Below are 24,744 nucleotides of genomic sequence, written 5' to 3' on the forward strand. Positions count from 1 at the left end.
TCTGGAAAACTGCTTTCCTTTCACCTGAGCCTTCCCTTTATTAGATTAGATATACCAAGTTCCCACAACCGTCCACCTTGGAGTTTAGCCTCCAGATCCTTTATTCCCTTTGTTGATCTTCTCTGTACTTTCTAGGGCAGTGATGGCGAACCTATGGCATGGGTGCCACAGGTAGCACAGAGCCATATCTGCTGACACGCGAGATGTTGCCCTAGCTCAGCTCCAACGTGCATGTGTGTGCTGGCCAGCAGATTTTGGGATGGCGTTTGTGGTTTTCAGGGAGCCTCCGGGGGATGGGGAGGGTGTTTTTACCCTCCCCCAGCTCCAGGGAAGTCTTTGGAGCCAGGAGGGCGAAAGAAGAGCCTACTGGGCCCACCAGAAGTTGGGAAACAGGCCATTTCTGGCCTCCAGAGGGGCTCTGGAAAGCTGTTTTTGCCCTCCCCAGGCATTGAAATATGACTGTGGGCACTCGTGCATGTGCGATAGCACGCACCCCCACTCTTTCGGCACCCGAGGAAGAAAAGGTTCACCATCGCTGTTCTAGGATCTCAGCATCTATTTTGTATCACTGCAACCAGAACAGGATGTGGAATTCCAAGTGTGGCCTTATAAGTGCAATATAAAGTGGCGCTATCATTTCATGTGATCTCGATAAGATCCCTATTGATGCAACCCAGGTCTGCGTCGGCTTTTTCAGCAGTTGCTGCACAGTGCTGGCTCATATGTAAGCGGTACTTCCACTAGGACTCCTAGGGATGGCTGTTGAGCTAGGAATAACCTATTTTATATGTATTCATTTAGTTTTTCTTGCCTACATGCAAGGCCTTCTCATCACTGAATTGTATTTTGTTGGATAGGGTTTGGCCAATGTTCCAGATTTGGTCTTCAGTGGCAAAAGAAGTTCGCTGGAAGTCGCACTTTAATTGATTTAAAGAGAACAAAGAAGGGAACACTGCCCTGCCCTACAAACTGTGGGGTGGGGTGGGGGGGCTGTTGGCCTTGAGTTCCAATATCTCCAGGTTCAGTGCTTTGCCACAAAATCCACAGCACCTCTAGTACCTTCTGTTGACCAAACCAAATCAATGCCTATCTTTAATTAAACTTGCAATACAGTGGTACCTCATCTTACGAACGCCTCTTCTAACGAACTTTTCAAGATACGAACCCGGTGTTTAAGATTTTTTTGCCTCTTCTTCCAAACTATTTTCACCTTACGAACCCAAGCAGCTGCTGCTGGGATGAAGGGGTTTCTTTTCCCCCCCTTTTTTGAAGAAAGAAAAGGGAGGGGCTGCTTGGAGTAGGAAAGATTTTGCAGAGAACAACGTGCTTGTAAAGGCACTGAAAGGGTGTCTTTTTAAGAAAGAAAAGGGAGGGGCGCCCCCCTTGCCTTTCTTCCTTCCCACTCACCCTTTAGCCTAGCCTTGCTTCTTCCACCCGCCCCCTTTAGCTGCTCCTCCCTGCCCTCTGTTCGCCTCCCTTCTAAAGTTTGGGATTTTCCTGAAGGATTTGCACGCATTATTTGCTTTTACATTGATTCCTATGGGAAACATTGCTTCATACGAACCTCCTCCTGGAACCAATTAAGTTCGTATGATGAGGGACCACTGTACTTGTTTTCCTTCAGGACTTCCTGCAATCAGAAAGTTGCAATGTTGGGGAAAAAAAAGTTTGTCTCAACCCTTTTTGTGGCTCTGCAGTTCGACCCGCTTTCCTCTGTTCCTCCAGGCCTCGAGTCTTTGCGGGACAGTGCTCACTCCACCCCAGTCAGGTCGACCTCCCACAGCGACGCCTTCTTGCTCCACTCGCGGAGCGGCCGGGCAGAAAGCTGCGAGCGCGTGGCCATCATCTCGGATGAGGTCTACAGCCCCTCGGACAGCGTGCTGCCCACTCCAGTGGCTGAAGAGAGCCTGGAACTGATGCTGCTGTCCCGGCCGGTGAACGGCAGCCCTTGCAGCATAGAGGAAGAGGAGTCGGACGCCAGCGCTGCAGCGGGGGAAGCCGAGGCGCTGGGAAGGGACCTCCGGGCCTTGTGCAGCAGTGGAGGAGCCCAAGCAGAACAGGTGAATAAGTTTGTTTTAAGTGTCCTCCGTCTGCTCCTTGTGACAGTCGGACTCCTCTTGGTCTTGCTCCTTCTCCTGATCATCCTTACCGAGTCTGACCTTGACGTTGCCTTTTTCCGTGATATTCGCCAGACCCCCGAGTTTGAACAGTTCCATTACCAATACTTTTGTCCCCTCAGGCGATGGTTTGCCTGCAAATTCCGCTCCGTACTCAGCCTGCTCAATGATACCTGAAGGCAGTTGTCCTCCTAGTAACTAGCCGGGCGGACTGTGGAAGATCCCCGCTGCCCGTTCCCAGAAAACGGGGCTCATCGTGGCGCCATCAGCACATAAACTAAGTCCTCCTCCTCCTCCTCTCATGACTACCTAGGACTACCCAGGAGGGCAGTTTCCCAGCCGAAGATAAGGACAGACTCATGTCAGATCAAACCCACCACGTAATCAATTTCTTTGCAGGTCCTCTAGGGGGAGAGGCTCCTTCCAAGTTCTGCTTTCCGACATTCAAATTATTCTGCACTCTTCAAGTTTAGTTTTGCTTTCCTAGAGGTGTTAACCGCAGAAACTTCAAGTAGAGAGAGCTTATTTTTTATTATTACTAGCGTTGGACTAAATGCCAGCCTTCAGCTGGGACACCAGTTCATGAAGACATCTGTTACTTTATGCAGGAGCTTTTGTAATGGTGCTACTGAGTTGTAAGTTTAATAATATAGTATTATTTTATTAAAACTGTCACTGTGCATAGCACTACCATCTTGGACATGGACATTGAAAATAGGACAGTTTTATTTTCTTACCAATCGCCAGACTTTACGTGGGGGAATGGGGAGGGGGAAACGATAGGACAAATGCCAATATTGTGAGATCATCTAGCATTATTAATTCTTTTCAAGCAATAGATTGTTACGAAAGGAAGTCAGCAGGCATAAACGTATTTCTTCCCTTGGCATGGAGTACGATGGCCATTAAATACCTGTCTTTGGCGAGTTTCTGTCCTTGGCCTTTTCAATCCCAGAGACCTTTTCTTAGAACAGGTGGGTGCCAAGGGCAGCAGGAGTTTCTGGAGACAGGAAGAGTCCATCTCTGCACCTGAAGGTTGTTTTTGAAATCTTGCTATAGTAGTAATCATCAGGTCTGGATTCTTGGAATGAGATTCTGCCACAGTAAACTGTAAATTTCTTTTGTATTATGAAAGAACTTACTTCAACCTATATTTTAAGGGAAAAAAATATATTTTGTTAACGAACCAAGCCTTTTTTTACTTTATAAATTGGATAAATGTAGTGTTGGATATCAAGTGACAGAGATACTCGCAAGGTTGCAAATGTTTTAGAACAATGTGTTAACACTGCATCAACCATCCATCGTTTCTAAAAAGTGGGTTATTTTGTGCTATTTTAAAATGAAAATTAGGCGAAATGACAAGTAACCACTGAGAAGAAAACAATCAAAAACCAACATTGTCTCCAAAGCAAAGAGAATCCAGACTTCTTTGTATTTTGTTTTGTGATTCAGAGAACATTCTCTAAAAGCAGCAGCTCATTTGTACAGGGAGCAATAAAACACGGGGAGAGAGTTAAGAGCACGAAATCTGATTGACAAGGGTTCTATTTCATCTCAGGGAGAGATTTCAAGTCATTTGGGGATCTAATCAGAAATATTTCAAGAGGCTGGTTTCATGATCTTGACTCTGCCCAGGCAGCCATGTGTATGTGCCCAGGCCCTCCGAATTCAGCAGAACCGAAGCACTGCCAGAACCCATCGGAAGGAGGCTGTGAGGTGGGACTTTGCGCAATGGCTTTTCCTCCGCAGCTGGTCATTTGCCATTCAAAAAAAGAGCACAATTAACAGCATTAGCAATACGTGGGAACGGGCAAGTCTCTGCTGCACTTAAGATGGGGCGAATGCACATTGGTTAGCGAAGGTGGTAGTCAACGGAGGGAGTCAAATAGCTACATCGCATGGCCAGCCTCGGGAGCCACAAGCAATTGTGACTTTTGCAAGGGGAACGGATGCATTACACTTTGCATCATCTGGGAGAAGATTGGAGGGACATATCCAAGGATTTATAATGTTTTATGCAACAAAGCAACAAAAATTTCTAGCGTGGTGTTCCTACCTCAGTCTGTAGTAAATGATGCTTCTATGCAGTGAGGGAAAAGTTTTCATGTCGTATTCTCCATTCCAGAGAAAGATACAAATGTTCACGTGTTAATTGTTGGTGGGGTTTCTCATACCTCAAACCTGCCCAGTTCTACCTGTAACTATTTCATGCAATACATTTTTTAAAATAGATAAGATGCAAACTTTGATGTGGGCAAGTCGTTTTTAGATAGCTGTTGACCCTAAATCCTGGGCCCAATTAAGGACACTTTTTCTTGTGCACTTCAGGAATGAGTTGGGGGGGACTGAGCTCTGTTTCTACCAATCCAACCCTTCAGCCTTCTGTTTCATGGCTCACTGCTCATTTGTTCCAAATCACAACTGAATGACTTGGGGGGTTTCCACAGGTTGCTCATCCAAATGTGGATGGACATGCTGCACATGCTGAAGCAGGAAAAAAAGGCTGATTACCTGAAAATGTGAATTTTCGTTTTCATAATATAGATGTTGTTAATTCATGTGCCAAATACTATATGTCACATTTTTCCTTCAAAGATGTAAATTTTTCTACATATTCAGCCTGTAGTTAGTGCAAAAACCATTGATTCCATATAAAAGTATTTTCAAATTTAAATAAATACTTATGATGAAAAGAAATTCCTTTTGAGCAATTTAATTGGGGAACAATTGTGTGCAAGGGTGAATTTCCCCCTACTGTTTCTGTGGGCATGGCTCGGTGGGTGTGGCAGGAAAGGATGCTGCAAAATCCCCATTCCCTCCCAACTCCTGGGGGAAGGACACTGCAAAATCTCCATTCCCACCTCCCTCAGGCACAGGTAGCATTTGCCGGTTTGCCAAACTACTAAAATTTTCTGCTATCAGTTCTCCAGAACCTGTCAGAACCTGCTGAATTTCACCTTGCTAAAAATATTTAAGTATATCCATTGTAAGATAAAATACAGGAAATAGTATAAGGGCTGACTAGATGGACCATGAGGTCTTTTTCTGCCGTCAGTCTTCTATGTTTCTATGTTTAAGGGGCATTATAAGAGAAGCACGAATAACTAACATGGGGTGGTGGTGGGGTCATACAATTGTTTATACGTCAAAGATGTTTACAAACACAGGGACAATCCTCCCACCTAATTTCTAAAAGCCATTTTTCTGACACAGAGCATTCATAATTTCCAAGCAGTACTAGGAACAAGCAATATAAACATGCTGCTTGAATGAAAAATATCAAAATATGCTTTTTATTGATTCTTTAACACACATTTAAATTTCTTATTACAAAAGTGCCAGTGTCTAAACTTCTAAACGAAGTTTTATCTATTGCAGTTTGTGACACAAATTTATAAGCCTTCAGTGATTAAATTGACACTTAACGGTTTCTCAGAACTTATTCAAAAAATTACAGTCCCATAATGGCAAACCTGAGCCTTATTAATTTCCAACTTAGTCGCAATGGAGGACCTCTTCAGATGTGTATTTGCCTTGAAGCAAAATAAGGCGTTAAATAAACTACATACTAAAACTCTGATTTTTCAGCATACCTGTCACTCTTTAAAGACGTGCAGGCGGCCACTGGAATTCCCGCCCACAACCAGATACCTGGTGGGGTGCCAGGAATTGATGGAACAAACAGAGTTAAGATAATCCTCGTTCAGAAAGGAGTGGAGCAGCTCTCCGCTGGCATGAAAGGCCTGGATCTGTCTCGGCCGTGTCATGCTCCCCACTACAAAGCAGTCATCCCTTTTGGGGTCCCAAACTGCCCGCAACCTGCTCAGCCATCGACCTGTGTTGTTGTTGTGCCTGTTCAGAAAAAGGAAAAGAAAGATGCAGATTTATTTTATTTATTTGTTTATTGGATTTGTATGCCGCCCCTCTCCGCAGACTCGGGGCGGCTAACAACAATGTAACAATCCAATTTAATAAAACAACTAAAAACCCTTATTATAGTGTTGGTTATGACCTATAAAGCCCTTCATGGCACCGGACCAGAATATCTCCGGGACCGCCTTCTGCCGCACGAATCCCAGCGACCAGTTAGGTCCCACAGAGTTGGCCTTCTCCGGGTCCCGTCAACTAAACAATGTCGTTTGGCGGGACCCAGGGGAAGAGCCTTCTCTCTGGCGGCCCCGACCCTTTGGAACCAACTCCCCCCAGATATCAGAGTTGCCCCCACCCTCCTTGCCTTTCGTAAGCTCCTGAAAACCCACCTCTGTCGTCAGGCATGGGGAAATTGACATTTTCCCTCCCCCTAGGCTTATAAAATTTATGCCTGGTATGCTAGTATGTATGATTGGTTTCTAAATTGGGGTTTTTAAAATTAACTTAAATATTATATTTGTTTACATTGTATTATTGTTGCTGTGAGCCGCCCCGAGTCTGCGGAGAGGGGCGGCATACAAATCTGATTAATAAATAATAAATAAATTATAAAAACCAAACATACACACAAACATACCATACATAACTTGTAATGGCCTAGGGGAAGGAATATCCTAACTCCCCCATGCCTGGTGACAAAGGTGGGTCTTGAGTAATTTGCGAAAGACAAGGAGGGTGGGGGCCATTCTAATCTCTGGGGGGAGTTGATTCCAGAGGGCCGGGGCCGCCACAGAGAAGGCTCTTCCCCTGGGGCCCGCCAAATGACATTGTTTGGTCGACGGGACCCGGAGAAGGCCAACTCTGTGGGACCTTATCGGCCGCTGGGATTCGTGCGGTAGAAGGCGGTTCCAGATGTATTTTGGCTCACTCGCTCTTTAAATTTCCTGAATGACACTTGGATGCCAAGACTTGTGCACTGTGGAAGATTGTCTTCATTTAGGCAATTTCATTCCCATCAGTAGAGGTAGTCCTCCACTTTTATAACCATCAGTTTGGTGACTGTTGCAACTCACACTGGCAATGCCCGTTTTTCACACTTGGAACCACTGAAGCATCCCTGTCATCACGTGATAAAAATTCAGATGCTTGGAAACTGGCTTGTATTTATGAGTGTTGCCGTGTCCTAGGGTTGTCATGCCTTTTGTAACCTTGTCAATGGGGAAGCCAGATTCACTTAAAAGTTCCTAACTTAACAACTGCAGTGATTCACTTAACAGCTGTAGGAAGAAAGGCCGTAAAGTGGATAAAACTCAAATATTTAACAACTGTCTTGCTTAGCAATGGATTTTTTTTTAACTCAAACTCTACCTGTATCCCATCAATCTCCTTGTCTTAACTCACCGAATAGTTGTGAGAATAGGAGCTAAAGATGATAAACACTGAGTTCCAAAGACCCTGTAAGGCAAAAATGAAGGTTTAGTCAAAGAAGAAATTTATTTATTTATTATTGATTTATTTATTAGATTTGTATGCCGCCCCTCTCCGAAGACTTGGGGCGGCTAACAACAGTATAAAAAGACAATGTAAACAAATCTAATATTAAAAATAATCTAAAAAACCCCAATTTAAAGAACCACTCATACATACAAGCATACCATGTATAAATTCTGTAAGCCTAGGGGGAAGGGAAAATTTCAATTCCCCCATGCCTGACGACAGAGGTGGGTTTTAAGGAGCTTGCGAAAGGCAAGGAGGGTGGGGGCAACTCTGATATCTGGGGGGAGCCTTTGGATTAGGTTTTAAAAGAGTGAGACCCAACTGCTGTCTTACATGCCCCCCATCATTTTTATGTTACGTTATGATAAATAATCTTATTTAGATCTCGTAATATAAGATTTCTAGTTTTTCTGTTGTAAATACATGGGGTGTATTGGGGTGGATTCCAATTTATCTCACTGCTGGTTCGCTCCCTCCCATGAGGGCGTGCTCAGAAGGGGGGGGGGATAAAAAAACATTCAAAAATAAAAATAAAGTCCCCCCCCCCCAAAGATGGTGATTGCACGTAATGCCGGAATTCTGCTTATGCACATGCTCAGAATAATAATAACAACATAACAATAATGATGGTATTTGGGGAAAATTTTTCAAAAAAGAAGAAGATGGCAGTGCCCAGGGACCAGCACCAACCGATCTGGTTCAGTGACATCATTGTGACATCATCAGCGAGCCACTACCAGTATGAACCGGGAGGAACCCACCCCTGGGGGGTCTGCAATGTTCTGCAATTGGATACAGTATTCCACTATGGCTGTAATAAACAATTTGACAGTTTTAAGTGCCGTTTATGGCTTATCCCTAAAGTTGCTTACCTTTGCTCCCCTCCCCTTCCTGACATCTATCAGACTGCCCCCAAGCTGTCCTATGGGGCAGGGCAGCCCTACACAGCCTTCTAGCATGACCCAAGGGACAGCAACTTTTGCCGAACTTCCGGGTTCGGCGTTCGGGAGGCCGCGGAGAAGCCCCGCCGCCCGGCTGTCGTCTTTTGAAACAGCCAGGGGGCTTCTCGGCGGCCTCCCGAACGCCGAACCTGGAAGTTCGGGTTTGGCGTTCGGGTTCAGGAGGACGCTGGCAAGCCCCCCGGCTGTTTTAAAAGGTGACAGCCGGGCGGCAGGGCTTCTCGGCGGCCTCCCGAACCCGAACTTTTGCCGAACTTCTGGGTTCGGCGTTCGGGAGGCCGCCGAGAAGCCCCGCCACCCGGCTGTCACCTTTTAAAACAGCCGGGGGGCTTCTCGGCGGCCTCCCAAACGCCGAACCTGGAAGTTCGGGTTTTGGCGTTCGGGTTCAGGAGGACGCTGAGAAGGCCCCCCCCCCCGGCTGTTTTAAAAGGTGACAGCTGGGCGGTGGCGTTTTTTTCGTTCTTTTTTTTCGTTGCACGGATTAATTGATTTTACATTGTTTCCTATGGGAAACAATGTTTCGTCTTACGAACTTTTCCTCTTACGAACCTCCCCCGGGAACCAATTAGGTTCGTAAGACGAAGTATTACTGTATATTGAGTCCTCAAGCATTTATTTCCCCAGCCCCTCTTTCAACAATGTTCTTCTCTCTCATCCCCATTTTTACCCAGGAACCAACAAACTCCTTTTGTTCTGCACATACGGCAAAGAAAAAAGAGAAATTGCTGTGAGGGCAAATCTGCCTCAATAGACATCTAGTATGAAGGCTACCTAGGCAATTTCTCTGGACTTTTTGTTCTGCTAAATAAAATATTTTGGTTGCAGAGGTGCAGGAGAAGAAAATTAGAAGGCAGACTCCCCAAAGCAAAACCTAATACAAAACCAACTCACACATACCTCAGTGTATCGTCAGCACAAGTTGTCACTACTCTGTTTCCAGTCACAGGTGAAAAATAAGCCGAAGCCACACTCTTGGTATGTCCGCTGAGAGCAACTACTGGCTGACTTCTGCTTTTCAGGTGCCGCGCATCATAAATACTGACATTTCTGTAAGAGGAAGCGGGACAGATTTACCAGGATTGCACACTTTCTTCAAAGATCAGGAGACCCTGCACAGGAAATCCCCTTCCATCACTCCTGAATAAGTAGGACTAAGGCAAAAGAGTTCATGTCTTAAGTTCACAGTTGTGGAGAATGTAAGCAAGGAAGCTTTACAGGAAGAATCTCTGGATTCTGGGAATGAAAAAACATTAAGGTAATCATGGTCAAGAGGATTCTTGAACCCAAGTTTAGAACTTAATGGGTGTGTCCTTCTTCATTCTTTCCTACTTTCCTATGCCTCACCTCCTCAGCCTACACGAGGACTGTGCTTTCTTTCTTTCTTTCTTTCTTTCTTTCTTTCTTTCTATCTATCTATCTATCTATCTATCATCTATCTATCATCTATCTATCTATCTATCTATCTATCTATCTATCTATCTATCTATCTATCTATCTATCTATCTATCTATCTATCTATCTATTGGATTTGTATGCCGCCCCTCTCCGTAGACTCAGGGCGGCTAACAACAGTGACAAAAAACAGCATGTAAATCCAATACTAAAACAACTAAAAACCCTTATTGTAAAACCAAACATCCATACATGCAAACATACCATACATGAATACATGCCTGACGGCAGAGGTGGGTTTTAAGGAGCTTACGAAAGGCAAGGAGGGTGGGGACAATTCTAATCTCCGGGGGGAGTTGGTCCAGAGGGCCGGGGCCGCCACAGAGAAGGCTTTTCCCCTGGGCCCCGCCAAACATTGTTTTGTTGACGGGACCCAGAAGAGGCCCACTCTGTGGGACCTAACCGGTCGCTGGGATTCGTGCGGCAGAAGGCGGTCTCGTAGATACCCTGGTCCGGTGCCATGAAGGGCTTTATAGGTGATGACCAACACTTTGAATTGTGACTGGAAACTGATCGGCAACCAATGCAGACTACGGAGTGTTGGTGTTACATGGGAATTCCGGCCTCACCAGTCTCAGTCTTGTTAAGCAAACACTGAGGTATGTGATGGAGCTCCCAGCTGGGCTCGGGAGAAGGGACGTTGGTACTTATCTGACATGTCTCTTCTCTGGGTGGTGGAGATAGCATCCAGGAATGGGTTAACTCCATCTAGGATCTGATTGGACTGAGTCTGCAGCCTTTAAAGTAACGCCTCCTCTGCCATCTTCCCTGCTTGCGACAAAGGTATCGCTGCAGACAGACGTGTGGTCGTCGATGACGTTCCCAGGACTGGACCGACATCCAGGTGGGGCTGGATGCTATCTCCACCACCAAGAGAAGAGACGTGTCAGGTAAAGTACCTGTTGTGGTTAGCTCTGGCCCAGCTCCTGCCCCAAGGACTGAGGAAGTGGATGCGGGGGAAATATTCAACATGTCATAGGCCTGTTTTGCTGCCGACAGTCAGACGGTGAATTGTCCTCTGCAGAAGGAAGTGACGGTGAGATGGAGGGGGGGGGGGCTTGGAAGACAGCCAAGGAAGAAGTCAATCACGCTTATCTTCCTTAGATTCGGATGAGGAAATAATGGTAGATCCACGCATGCGTAGAGCTATGCATAGGAGTGAACAGCTTCTAAAGTATTATAGGAGATAATTGAGTCCACCTGTGGTAGGGTGGGGTTCAAGTAATTAGGGCTGCTATTAAATTGGCAGCATGCTGGCCTCGCAGTGTGGAGATTATCTGATCGTACTGGTTTGGGACATGATTTGCTGTTTCAGGACTCTGTTGATTTTTCAAGACTTTGAAATCAAGGCAGAGCAAAGCGTGTGTGTTTCACCTCGTGGAAGAAAGAGGGTTGTGATTGACCTGATATAAGCAGCGACGACTGCCAGCAGTTTGGTAAAGGGAGCTGATGAGAGGCTGAATGGGAGGGCTCAACATTGGTAATGTTGCCTCCCATAGTCCTCCGAGAGGGGCAGCATAAAAATCCAATTAATAAATAAAGAGCAAATTTAATATTATTTTTTAAAAAATTTAACTGTTAAATTTATTTAAATTTAATTTTAAAATTATATTAAAAGTTATTTATTTATTTGATTTTTGAATTTCCCATGGTGTCAGGCACTAAAGCTTCTATTCTGGTGCCTTGGAACTTATTTTTACAATCCGACCAATCAGGCGTTTGCAGTGGGGGTGTCCCTCTGACCTTCCTGCCAATCAGCTGAAAGCACTGTTGGGAGAATTGGCACTAGACTTATGGTTGGGGGTCACCACAACATGAGGAACTGTATTAAGGGGTGACGGCATTAGAAAGGTTGAGAACCACTGCTTTAGATTATATTTATCTAGATTCTACTCTAAATCAAATGTGTAGCTGTTGCTTCCCCATTGCTACCAGCCTAGCACACCTTTGCACCTGGGTGAGTACTCACCTATCCCCAGCAGCAACGAAGTACTCTCTATAGATGGGGTGAACGTGAACTGTCCTTGTCTTTGATTGAAGATCAGCCAAGATCTCAGGGGATGGGATTGGTGTTCTCCGATCCACTATGGCAACCTTTCCATCCCACATTCCTATAACCAAAGTAGAGGCATCGCTTGCCAAGAAGTCAAATGAAGAAAGGCTGTGGCTCTCGTTTCGGTATATCTGTGAATGAGAAAGAGGATTCCAAGAAGACTAGGCCTAAGGCTACTGACGATGCCTGCATTTCATAACTGCAGGAAATTAAACTTCCATCTATTTTCAAGGTTCACTTATAGCAGCCAAAACAAAACTGAGAAAAGCAGGCTTTCCTACAGAGTGAAGACAGTTGATTTCTCAAACACATAATATTCGCTAAGCACAGCTGGAAGTTGTCACTTAGAACATAACTATCCCAAGTAGCCTGTCATATTCTCTCTAGAGCCCCAGGCCTCCTTCTGGTAGCAGCAAAAGCTGTCCCAGGCATAGGAGAGAATAGCTTCTTTTCAACTTCAACTGCCTCCAGGGACAGGGAAGAAGGGACCGAGTGAAGCTATGCTCCACTTGCTAAGGGAACAACGCTGTCAAGACTCTGTAGCCTTTCCCTAAAGAATAGACAAGTTTACTGTAACAGCAGACAAGAGGACTCAGAGTAGATTATCCACAAGGTCTCTGCCAAACATGGCATTATTCAAAGTGTTGGTAATGACCTTTAAAGCCCTACATGGCATTGGGCCAGAATACATCCGGAACCGCCTTCTACCGCACGAATCCCAGCGGCCGATAAGGTCCCACAGAGTTGGCCTTCTCCGGGTCCCATCGACCAAACAATGTCGTTTGGTGGGCCCCAGGGGAAGAGCCTTCTCTGTGGCGGCCCCGGCCCTCTGGAATCAACTCCCCCCCAGAGATTAGAACGGCCCCCACCCTCCTTGTCTTTCGCAAATTACTCAAGACCCACCTTTATCGCCAGGCATGGGGGAGTTAGGATATTCCTTCCCCTAGGCCTAGGCCATTACAAGTTATGCATGGTATGTTTGGTTTTTATAATAAGGGTTTTTAGTTGTTTTATTAATTGGATTGTACATGCTGTTTTTATCATGGTTGTTAGCCGCCCTGAGTCTGCGGAGAGGGGCGGCATACAAATCCAATAAATAATAATAATAATTATTATTATTATTATTATTGTTGTTGTTGTTATTATTATTATTATTATTATTATAGGATGCCTAGTATTATTTAATGGCTGAAATATTCACCTCCTCAAAAATTCTTTGAGTTACATCCCCAGATCGTAATGTGCCATCATGACTGAGAGATAAAAGATGAGCAGGATTAACGGGAGAAAAGTGCAAACAGCTGACTGCCAGGCTGTGGGGTATGAAGGCGTAGGCTCCATTTTCTAAACTGGAATCCTAAAAAACACAAACCACAGCAATACCATTTAGAGTCCTGCTTTTTTCAACGAGCAATGGAACTCACAGCAAGGGCCACACCAAGAAAAGGAATATTTCCTCATTTAGGGACACAAATGCTGTGCTCTAGCCAGAGGGCCCCACCCAGGTCCAAAGCAGGTGCTCTCAAAAAGTGAGAATGTTCCAACTTGGGAGAACCGAAACAAAAAAAGGCCTTTTGTATTGATATTCCCAGGGTTCTGATTTAACGAGGGCAGAGAGCTAGCAGAGACAGGCTTCATCAGTTCTTCTATCTTCCTTGTTACGTTTTTGAAGATACAGTGATACCTCGTCTTATGAACCCCTCTTCATGTGAACTTTTCATGATATGAACCGTGTTTAAGATTTTTTTGCCTCTTATTCCGAACTATTTTCACCTTACGAACGTGAGCAGCCGCCGGGATATCCCTGAGGCTCCTCGATTCCCTTCATTTTTGCCAGCGCTGCTTTGAATCTCAGCAACAAACTCCCCCCTTCCAAACTGCATGGGGAAAAGACACATGGAGCTCAAGAGAGGAGAAAGGTGTGGGAGAAATGAGCAGAACGGGGTGGGCAAAAACGGGAGGGACTCATGGAGCTCAAGAGAGGAGAAAGGTGTGGGGAAAATGAGCAGAACGGGGTGGGCAAAAACGGGAGGGACTCATGGAGCTCAAGAGAGGAGAAAGGTGTGGGGAAAATGAGCAGAACGGGGTGGGCAAAAACGGGAGGGACTCATGGAGCTCAAGAGAGGAGAAAGGTGTGGGAGAAATGAGCAGAACGGGGTGGGCAAAAACGGGAGGGACTCATGGAGCTCAAGAGAGGAGAAAAGTGTGGGGAAAATGAGCAGAACGGGGTGGGCAAAAACGGGAGGGACTCATGGAGCTCAAGAGAGGAGAAAGGTGTGGGAGAAATGAGCAGAACGGGGTGGGCAAAAACGGGAGGGACTCATGGAGCTCAAGAGAGGAGAAAAGTGTGGGGAAAATGAGCAGAACGGGGTGGGCAAAAACGGGAGGGACTCATGGAGCTCAAGAGAGGAGAAAAGTGTGGGAGAAATGAGCAGAACGGGGTGGGCAAAAACGGGAGGGACTCATGGAGCTCAAGAGAGGAGAAAGGTGTGGGAGAAATGAGCAGAACGGGGTGGGCAAAAACGGGAGGGACTCATGGAGCTCAAGAGAGGAGAAAAGTGTGGGGAAAATGAGCAGAACGGGGTGGGCAAAAACGGGAGGGACTCATGGAGCTCAAGAGAGGAGAAAAGTGTGGGGAAAATGAGCAGAACGGGGTGGGCAAAAACGGGAGGGACTCATGGAGCTCAAGAGAGGAGAAAAGTGTGGGGAAAATGAGCAGAACGGGGTGGGCAAAAACGAGAGGGACTCATGGAGCTCAAGAGGAGAAAAGTGTGGGGAAAATGAGCAGAACGGGGTGGGCAAAAACGGGAGGGACTCATGGAGCTCAAGAGAGGAGAAAAGTGTGGGGAAAATGAGCAGAACGGGGTGGGCAAAAACGGGAGGGACTCATGGAGCTCAAGAGAGGAGAAAAGTGTGGGGAAAATGAGCAGAACGGGGTGGGCAAAAACAGGAGGGACTCATGGAGCTCAAGAGGAGAAAGGTGTGGGAGAAATGAGCAGAACGGGGTGGGCAAAAACGGAAGGGACTCATGGAGCTCAAGAGAGGAGAAAAGTGTGGGGAAAATGAGCAGAACGGGGTGGGCAAAAACGGGAGGGACTCATGGAGCTCAAGAGAGGAGAAAAGTGTGGGGAAAATGAGCAGAACGGGGTGGGCAAAAACGGGAGGGACTCATGGAGCTCAAGAGAGGAGAAAAGTGTGGGGAAAATGAGCAGAACGGGGTGGGCAAAAACGGGAGGGACTCATGGAGCTCAAGAGAGGAGAAAAGTGTGGGGAAAATGAGCAGAACGGGGTGGGCAAAAACGGGAGGGACTCATGGAGCTCAAGAGAGGAGAAAAGTGTGGGGAAAATGAGCAGAACGGGGTGGGCAAAAACGGGAGGGACTCATGGAGCTCAAGAGAGGAGAAAAGTGTGGGGAAAATGAGCAGAACGGGGTGGGCAAAAACGGGAGGGACTCATGGAGCTCAAGAGAGGAGAAAAGTGTGGGGAAAATGAGCAGAACGGGGTGGGCAAAAACGGGAGAGACTCATGGAGCTCAAGAGAGGAGAAAAGTGTGGGGAAAATGAGCAGAACGGGGTGGGCAAAAACGGGAGGGACTCATGGAGCTCAAGAGAGGAGAAAGGGACTGCCACCTCTTGCCACCTTTCGCTGTCCCTCCCCCTACTCCGTTTGCCTCAGCTTAGTCTGCCCCCCCCCCTTTTTAAAAAGCCTTAATGTTCTGGATTTTCCTAATGGGCTTGCATGCATTATTGGCTTTTCCATTGATTCCTATGGGAAACATTGTTTCATCTTACGAACTTTTCACCTTACGGACCTCCCCCCAGAACCAATTAAGTTCGTAAGACGAGGTATTACTGTACTGTAAGGATGTGTGCTCTCCTTCAATAATTTGCCACTTCTCAGACTTCCTGGATTTTTCCAGAATAACACAGGTGGTCCTCAACGTGCGACCACAATTGAGGGCAAAATTTCTATGGCGGAGATATTTGTCAAGTGAGCTTTGCCCCATTTTATGACCTTTCTTGCCACAATTGCTAAGTGAATCACTGCAGTTATTAAGTTAGTAACACGGTGAAGTGGATCTCGCTTCCCATTGACGTTGCTTGGCAGAAGCTAAGGGAAAACAGACAGTGCACAAGCCTTTCTTAAGCTTCTCCATTTCTTTCCAAATCTAAGAACCTACAGTACATTTTTTTGGAACAGTGTTTTCCCAACCGTGGCAACTTTAAGATTTATTTATTTATTTATTTATTAGATTTTTACGCCGCCCTTCTCCTTAGACTCAGGGCGGTTTACAACATGTTAGCAATAGCATTTTTTTTAACAGAGCCAGCCTATTGCCCCCACAATCCGGGTCCTCATTTGACCCACCTCGGAAGGATGGAAGGCTGAGTCAACCTTGAGCCGGTGATGAGATTTGAACCGCTGACCTTCAGATCTACAAGTCAGCTTCAGTGGCCTGCATTACAGCACTCTACCTGCTGCGCTACCCCGGCTCATGTCTCGGCCTCAACTCCCAGAATTCCCCAGCCAACATACGACAGCATCTTAAAGTTGCCACGGTTAAAAAACAGTCTTTTCTATCCCACTTCCAACTACTCTTCCTTTCCACGTCACCCTTGGACTATTAAATACTACAGTTATAAGATTATCCAAATAAGAATATTGAATACAAAATAATTACATATAGACAAATATTTGGAATGTATATACAACAATATATATAAGCTGCTGCATAAAAATACAGTAGTCCCTCACCTATCGCTGGTGTTACGTTCCAGACCTGGCCGCGATAGGTGAAATCCGCGATGGGGAATTTATCGACTGATAGTACTTATTTAAGTATTTATATTGTAATTGTTTGGTAAGTTTTCATTGTTTTAAGTGTTTATAAACGCTTCCCACACAGTATTTATTTTAGATACAGTATTTACAATTTTAGATTATTTTTTTTTTAAAAACATGCCGATCGAGTTCGGCGGGCTGTTTAAATCTGCCGATCGACTTCCTCAGAAACCCGCGATGAAGTGAAGCCGCAGTAGGTGAAGTGCGGTATAGCGAGGGACTACTGTACTGTTTACCCCATCCCCCTCCTACTTTTCTTTTTTGTATTCCCATCCCCCCTTTCCCTGTTTTTCTTTATATAATCTAATAAAGTATATTTTAAAAAAAACAAAACAGTCTTGGAACAAAATTCAAACCTCTTTGCTTGGCTATCAAAATCCTATCAAGTGAGAGGAAAACAGAGCAGCCTGATCCATCTGAATAGCAGGAGGGCCGCATCTGAGTTTCATTTTTTGCCTGATAATATTCACTTTCCCAGCCAAAAATTCTCTAAACATTCAACTATTTCTACCTCACATAGCTTATATGGAAGCTACTTTGAAAGCCTAATAAAACATTGCAGCAAAGACAATGAATCATGAAGTATTTACCAAATCCCAGAGGCCAATCTGCCCCCACTTGTCCCCAGCTGCCACCAGAGTTCTGCTTTCTGATGGATGGACAGCCACAGAGCAAACCCGGCTTTTCACCACTTTTGCAACATGTTCTTCTCTGAGGACCATCCCACGGAGATGAGTTTTGTAACTGGGCCAACATAATGAATATGTTAGTTTAAATACAAAGCAAGCGCGTAAAAATAAACAACCAGTTAGAATTAATTTCAGAGTCACCTTTCTAAGTTGCATGAGCTCTTCTGACTCTTCTTACTTTCCACCTAGTTGGAAAACAATGCAGAAATTACTCACATTAAGTGTTGAGTCTCTTTCAAACTTACTAGTGAGTTCTGAAAATACCTGGCTTATTTTTGCCCACATGCTGAGAAATGTGTCAGTTTCTGGCTCCTTAACAGTAGCAACCATTGGATGAGGTCCAGGTGGCAATCGGGCCTTTCGAAAAAGGAAAAGATGTATAAGGCAGTGAATTGTGTTATATATTATCAGTGGAGTTCACTGGAAAAGCAGCAAGCAGAAATACACATTCTTAATAAAATTGTTTTGCTTTGTTTGCAGAATATAAGTCACTTGAGCAAAGCAAAATTTAAGTCGCGCTCAAAGCGACTGCATGCGCTTTAGTAGCAAGGTGGCCATGGAAATCCAAGGCCATCTGTTAGGATGGTTAGTCCCTACACAGGGTAACTCTCAATCAGAAAAGCTTTGCCAGCCAAGGGTAAAAGCCCCTAATGTGTCAGTCAGCCAGAGGGCCAAGCATAAGCACATCTTAACCTGCCCTCTCCCCTGTGGTCCTCTTACATGCTCCTCTTCCACAGGAAATTCCACCTTTGCTTCTGGCTCCGGGAGGGGAATGCCCAGTGGATCTATTCTCTGCAAACGCATGGATCTTCGACAAGTTGTCTTAGTTTCTGTCTTTGGAGACTTAACTCTACTGAGACAATACAAGTGCACCTCTAAAATCTTGTGCTTCAAGAATACAGTCATGTCATGAAAACATTTGCTGTTTTAATTCTCATTGTATTATCTATTATAATTTCCTCCCTTTGACATCACTCAGGCGGCTTTGTGCTACAATCTGAAGATGTATGAACTTGGCTGGATGAGGCTGGAGACCAAGAGCCCTATAGTTCTTCCCCAACTGGCTAAGCAGATACGTATGTGGATTGTTTCCATTGGGCAGAGGGAGCTATCGGTTTTCTCCAAGTATGTAACCCTCCTTAGCAAGCAAAGGATTTACTCCAGTCAATACCTAGAACCAGTGTTCCCTCTAATTTTTTTGGGGGGTAGGCGGAAAAGTATAGTGTCTGAGCGGCAGTCCCTTTGGGACTGGGCGGCACAGAAATAATAAATAAACAAACAAACAAACAAACAAACAAAAAACCCACCCTGTTTTGCCTCAGAGAATTTCAAAATAAAATACTGTACTGTGTGTCTATAACAGTGAGCTCATAATAGGGCAACTCTATCAATATCAAAATGCCACTTAAATAGTTGAGCTAGTTTCAAACTAGATTTTGATTTTCTTTCTCTCTTCCTTACTCCCATTCTTTTTCTTTCTCTTTTCCTTCCTCTCTTTTTTCTATCTGTTTCTCTCTCTTCCTCTCTTCCTCTCTCTCTCCTTCCCTCTCACTCTTTCCCTCTCGGCTTCTGGGCAGGTTTGGAAAACTCTGAGTCTTAATATAGTATTGCTGATGCTGCTCAGAATATTCATTCACAATCCTTAAAGAAGTGAGATCTGTAGTAAAATATGCACTCAAAACACTCTTGCCCAGATCCCATACTTCTGTGCTTCTCTCTAAATAACTTTTTTTTCTGGCTAATCTATAAGCATTTTTCAATGTGAGCTGCAGATGGCAGGACAGTATTAAAAGAGCATTGAGTTGCCAGTGCCCAGGGAAGTCAACAGTTCTGTCCCTTGATAAGCAAAACTCAGGCTCCCACAGATAGCTACCCATTTTGAATACATCCAATGAAAGATACGCAACAATGGTAGCTCCTTTTTATGTTATATGTTACGTTTGTAATGCTTGTCTTTGAAAATTAATAAAAATATTTTTTTTAAAAAAAAAAGAAAGATACCCAACAGCTCTCTGAAGTAGGATCCTTCTTATTGTTTGGATACTTTCCTAACACTCAATTCATAATACATAATATCTGATATTCTGTATCTTTCACTCCAGAATCCTGACAGAAAACAAGGCTTAATCTTCCTCTGCAGTCTTTCACCTGTTTGAAGAAAGCAGTTTACTGAGGTGAACGAGTTTGTGGGCCTTTTGGAACAATCCATAGCCTGCAATACCATTCATTCATTCATTCATTCATTTGATTTGTATGCCGCCCCTCTCCAGAGACTCGGGGCGGCTAACAGCGACAATAAAACAGTGTACAATAGTAATTTGGTATTAGAAATGATTAAAAACCATTAATATAAAAACCAAACATACATACGTACATACCATGCATAGAATTGTAAAGGCCTAGGGGGAAAGAGGATCTCAATTCCCCCATGCCTGGCGGCAGAGGTTTTAAGTTGTTTATGAAAGGCAAGGAGGGTGGGGGCAGTTCTAATCTCTGGGGGGAGTTGGTTCCAGAGGGCCGGGGCCACCACAGAGAAAGCTCTTTCCCTGGGTCCCGCCAGGCGACATTGCTTAGTTGACGGAACCCGGAGAAGACCCACTCTGTTGGATGTAACGGCTACTAAAACCAAACCAGGAGTTCCAATATATGCTAAACTGTCTGCAAGGACCCATTTGTTACCATGGGGCATTTCGCTGCCCTCCTTAAGCAAACAATACACCCATTCTTTTCCTGGTTTCCTAAAACTAACAATACATTTCCAGTCTACTGATAGTTTTCTCCCTTTGTGCCTGCCTTCCTACTTCTTGAGTTGAGCTTCATTAAGCCATTTTGGGCTTTTTCCTGCCCTCCAACTTTCCTCCCCCCCCCCTTTAAGAAATATCACAAATGAAACTTTAAGTCATTTGTCCTTTGCTATGGGATCCTTTCATTTTTTTTGAAATCAGGATATGTAATTGAGTACATTCAATTTAGTACATTCATGTGATTCACATCATTCTCTTGTAAGGTAAGGATCATTATGCCAAGACATAAAAATGGCAGTTTGGTGTGAGGGACAGACGGGAAACATGCCTCTCTCGCTTCCACCTGTGATATACTTGTTCACTCCATCTTACAGTTCATTCTTACTTCCACTTTCCTTACCTCTTCCTCTTTGAAGAGCTCAATAACTTCATGTAATAGAAACATAGAAACATAGAAGTCTGACGGCAGAAAAAGACCTCATGGTCCATCTAGTCTGCCCTTATACTATTTTCTGTACAGTGGAACCCCGACATAAGAGCTGCTCTACTTAAGAGCAACTCGAGATAAGAGCTGGGAGGGGAGAGATATTTTTGTTCTACTTACAAGCCCAAATTCGAGATACAAGCGCCAAGGAGCTGTCTCCTGAAGCCAAACGCTAACTTCCGCGTTCGGCTTCAGGAGACAGCTGCGAAGCGGCGCGCGTGTTTTAAAAGGTTGCAGCCGGCCTGGGGGGCTCGGGGGGGTGCTTGCAGCTTTCTTTCTTGCTCTTTTTCTTTCTCTCTTTTACCTTCCCTTCCTCTATTTCTTCTTTTCTTTCTCCTTCCCACCTTCTTCCCTCCCTCCCTCCCTTCACTCATTCCTCTCTTACTCTCCCCTTTCATAAGTTTCCTTGCTTCCTTCCTCTGTTCCTGTCCCTTCCCCCTTTCTTTCTTTCTTTCTTTCTTTCTTTCTTGCTCTTTTTCTTTCTCTCTTTTACCTTCCCTTCCTCTATTTCTTCTTTTCTTTCTCCTTCCCACCTTCTTCCCTCCCTCCCTCCCTTCACTCATTCCTCTCTTACTCTCCCCTTTCATAAGTTTCCTTGCTTCCTTCCTCTGTTCCTGTCCCTTCCCTCTTTCCTTCCTTCCTTCCCACCCTCCGTCCATTCATTCACCCATTCCTCTCTTGATCGCTTAAAGCCGGTCCCTGGTGCAAAAAGGGTTGGGGACCTCTGTCCTACAGGATTGGGTGGCAGAGAAGTTGAACATATGTAAATTTAAAAGTTTAAGAAAGTTTACAAGTTAAGTGAAAGAAACTTCATTATTCATTTATATGTACATGTACATTTCTTCATTAAAAACATGTCTTTCTGCATAATTTAGACTAACTTTGTGAGTTTTTTGAGGGCTGGAACCAATTAAAATTATTTACATTAATTCCTATGGGAAAAAGTCGTTCGAGATAAGAGCTGCTCGACTTAAGAGCCCAGGTCCGGAACGAATTAAACTCGTATCTCGAGGTACCACTGTATTTTATCTTCGGATGGATCTATGTTTATCCCAGGCATGTTTAAATTCAGTTACTGTGGATTTATCTACCACGTCTGCTGGAAGTTTGTTCCAAGGATCTACTACTCTTTCAGTAAAATAATATTTTCTCATGTTGCTTTTGATCTTTCCTCCAACTAACTTCAGATTGTGTCCCCTTGTTCTTGTGTTCACTTTCCTATTTAACCCTTAAAAATGGGTGAACAGTGCAGTCAGGCGGTAGGGAAAGCAAGTAGGATGCTTGGCTGCATAGCTAGAGATAACAAGCAGGAAGAGGGAGATTATGATCCCGGTATATAGAATGCTGGTGAGACCCCATTTGGAATACTCTGTTCAGTTCTGGAGACCTCACCTACAAACAGATATTGACAAAATTGAACGGGTCCAAAGATGGGCTACAAGAATGGTGGAAGGTCTTAAGCATAAAACGTATCAGGAAAGACTTAATGAACTCAATCTGTATAGTCTGGAGGACAGAAGGAAAAGGGGGGACATGATCGAAACATTTTTATATATTTTAAATATCGAAACATTTTTATATATTTTAAATATCGAAACATATTTAAATGTTTCGATCATGTCCCCCCTTTTCCTTCTGTCCTCCAGACTATACAGATTGAGTTCATTAAGTCTTTCCTGATACGTTTTATGCTTAAGACCTTCCACCATTCTTGTAGCCCGTCTTTGGACCCATTCAGTTTTGTCAATATCTGTTTGTAGGTGAGGTCTCCAGAACTGAACACAGTATTCCAAATGGGGTCTCACCAGCATTCTATATACCGGGATCATAATCTCCCTCTTCCTGCTTGTTATCTCTAGCTATGCAGCCAAGCATCCTACTTGCTTTCCCTACCGCCTGACTGCACTGTTCACCCATTTTGAGACTGTCAGTAATGAATGTTACTTTCCCTTCCTCTCAACCTATTTGTTTTTCTTTCATATTTTACTCTCTTTAGGCAACTGCACCACCTCAACCTAGTTCTGCAGTGTTGATTATTCACTTTTGTATTCAGTCTGGTCCTTACCCGAACCATAAACTGTTTTGTACTTAACTTGTGAGATAAGTACTGAATAAGGTGTAACCTTTTAAATTTAAGTTTTACTTAATTTTGGGTTTCACGGATACCACTGTAGAGGCCAGTCACAGGCCAAGAACATTTCCCATGGTGGGTTTGTCTGGATTAATTTTTGGTTGGGATTACCAAATATCTGAACTCTGCCATCGGTTAATGTACACACAGTATACTTTTACCTTTTTATTCCTTGTGTCTTCCTTTTCAACGTCGTTTTATGAAGTTTGGCAGATGACTTGAAGGAGAAAAAGAACAGAGAAGCGTGCTTTCAATGTTTCCACACCACTTGTTTTAAATTATATTTTTATCCCATCTTTATTATTTTTATAAACAACCCAGGGCCTAATAATTACTCCTTCCTCCTCTTTCCCCCACAACCACCACCCAGTAATGCGTGTTGGGCTGAGGGAGGAGGGTTTGGCCCAGTCACCCAGTTGGTAGGGTTGCAATAATGGGTGGGCTAAGGTGGAACAGTGACGGCTCCGAGTGCTTGCGGAGTCCAGTGCAACCATGCTACTGCACCTGTGCAGATATCAAAATAGCACACGGACATGCAGGGGCACCACAAGCGTACCTGTGTGTCCGCATGTGATTTCGCTACCTGCAAAGGTGCAGTAGCATCACTGCGCTGGACTCCGCAAGCACTCGGGGCGAGCACACGTCACCATTCCACCTTAGCAGCCCACCTCTGGCTACAACTCCTGGTCTCCCGGTGGGTGACCCAAAATTACCCCAGCGCCTGTATTGTAGGCAGAACTGGATGAGGCGGATTCCACCACCACCACCCCCGTCCACAAAGCCCGGCTGGCGTCCCGGGGCGGGGGGAAACGAGGGCGAAACGGGGCGGGGACCAGCCGGAGCGCTTCCCGGCCCTGCCCGGGGGAAGCTCCGCACCGACCTCCGAGAGCTGCAGCGAGGCGAAGAACCGGGCGTTCTCCGAGATGTTCCTCAGCCGCTTCCTCTCGTAGGCGGACAGCTGTGCCCCTTCGCCACCTCGCCGGGAGGGAAGCGGGCTTTCGGATGCCTCGTCCCCCTCCGCCTCGGTCGCCCGCAGGCGTGAGGAGACTCTCGCGGACCCCGCCATCGCTCGGCCAGCCTCCGCCTATACCGCCAGACCGGTTTCCCGCCACAGCTGCAGGAGCGCGCGTGCGCAGAGAGGGAACCCGCGCCGGCCTCGCGTTTGCAGGGGGAGAAGAATCTCGCGGCCTACTCAGTTTTCACCACCAGGCGACGTGGTAGCTCTCTTAGCGAGCGGAGGCACCGTTCCTTCTGTCCCTCAGATAGAGCCCCCCCCCCTCTCTTAATAAAGGCCTTTTGCTTCGCCTGAAGCGGCCGGGATGAGGGGGGGGAACGCTTCTGTCGTCAATTGGGCCACCCAGCCACCCACTCCCCAGGCCACCTGAGTTTCCTAGGCAACCGGGGGGGTCCCCTCCTTCTTCTGCCAGAGCCCCCACACTGCCCCACTTTCCTGCAAGGGAGCAGAGGCCAAAGGGTGGAAGGTCCTACCCAGATGTGGGCTGTTAAGGTGGACCGGTGATTATTTTCATTATTTATTAGATTTGTATGCCGCCCCTCTCCGCAGACTCGAAGTGTGCTCACCCCCGTGGCTCTTGAGTGCTAGCAGAGTCCGGTGGAGTAGCAGAATTGCGCTGGACTCCGCTAGCACCTGTGTCTCCACATGTAATTTCGCTACCTGCCCAGGTGCAGCAGAATTGCACTGGACTCCGCTAGCACCTGCATGTCTGGATGCAATTTCGCTACTTGCCCAGGTGCAGCAGAATTGTGCTGCACTCCACTAGCACTCAGAGCCACGGAGGCGAGCACACATCACTGTTCTACCTTCGCAGCCCACCTCTGGGTCCCCCCTCTGCTCCGTCCACTGAGCTTGACTGTTTCCCTGACCCCGGCCTTCAGCCAATCC

At 45.6% G+C, this 24,744-nt stretch overlaps 2 protein-coding genes across 9 annotated transcripts in view; one reads left to right on the forward strand and one right to left on the reverse strand.

Annotated features, from left to right (window-relative positions):
* The window catches only part of FRMD5 (FERM domain containing 5), a 103,760-nt gene extending 98,943 nt beyond the window's left edge, over positions 1–4,817 (forward strand). For 3 of the 4 annotated variants that reach the window (XM_070762393.1, XM_070762397.1, XM_070762396.1), the window contains one exon: positions 1,726–4,817. In XM_070762393.1, the coding sequence (XP_070618494.1) occupies positions 1,726–2,294 (569 nt within the window). In that variant the 3' untranslated portion in view covers positions 2,295–4,817. The remainder of the gene's footprint in view (positions 1–1,725) is intronic. The other variant, XM_070762394.1, reaches the window with a different exon arrangement.
* WDR76 (WD repeat domain 76) lies at positions 2,826–24,101 on the reverse strand. Of its 5 annotated transcripts, none has more exons than XM_070762401.1 (12): positions 23,722–24,014; positions 23,003–23,058; positions 18,203–18,332; positions 17,747–17,839; positions 17,624–17,667; positions 17,384–17,537; positions 13,153–13,308; positions 11,868–12,082; positions 9,344–9,493; positions 7,392–7,445; positions 5,714–5,972; positions 2,826–3,265 (listed from the first exon to the last, which is right to left on the reverse strand). In XM_070762401.1, the coding sequence occupies exons 1-11, from the start codon at positions 23,905–23,907 to the stop codon at positions 5,717–5,719; spliced, it is 1,494 nt and encodes a 497-aa protein (XP_070618502.1). In that variant the 5' UTR covers positions 23,908–24,014; the 3' UTR covers positions 2,826–3,265; positions 5,714–5,716. The 5 variants fall into 5 exon arrangements, with proteins under 5 accessions (XP_070618502.1, XP_070618500.1, XP_070618501.1 ...); XM_070762399.1 differs by having other exon boundaries at positions 18,203–18,335; positions 23,722–23,970; XM_070762400.1 differs by lacking the exon at positions 2,826–3,265 and having other exon boundaries at positions 5,391–5,972; positions 23,722–24,101.
* Positions 24,102–24,744: the final 643 nt, after the last annotated feature.

Source organism: Erythrolamprus reginae, chromosome 10, assembly GCF_031021105.1.
Source record: "Erythrolamprus reginae isolate rEryReg1 chromosome 10, rEryReg1.hap1, whole genome shotgun sequence".
Lineage (NCBI taxonomy): Eukaryota > Metazoa > Chordata > Lepidosauria > Squamata > Dipsadidae > Erythrolamprus > Erythrolamprus reginae.

Excerpts from the sequence above, each read along its gene's own strand:
- WDR76 (XM_070762399.1), bottom strand. The coding sequence starts at position 23,907 with ATGGCGGGGTCCGCGAGAGTCTCCTCACGCCTGCGGGCGACCGAGGCG. Across the intron at positions 17,840-18,202 it reads TTCCTGTGGAAGAGGAGCAT|GCCCGATTGCCACCTGGACC; the intron begins GTAAGAGGACCA and ends CTTTTTCGAAAG. Across the intron at positions 13,309-17,383 it reads AGATTGGCCTCTGGGATTTG|GATTCCAGTTTAGAAAATGG; the intron begins GTAAATACTTCA and ends TGTGTTTTTTAG.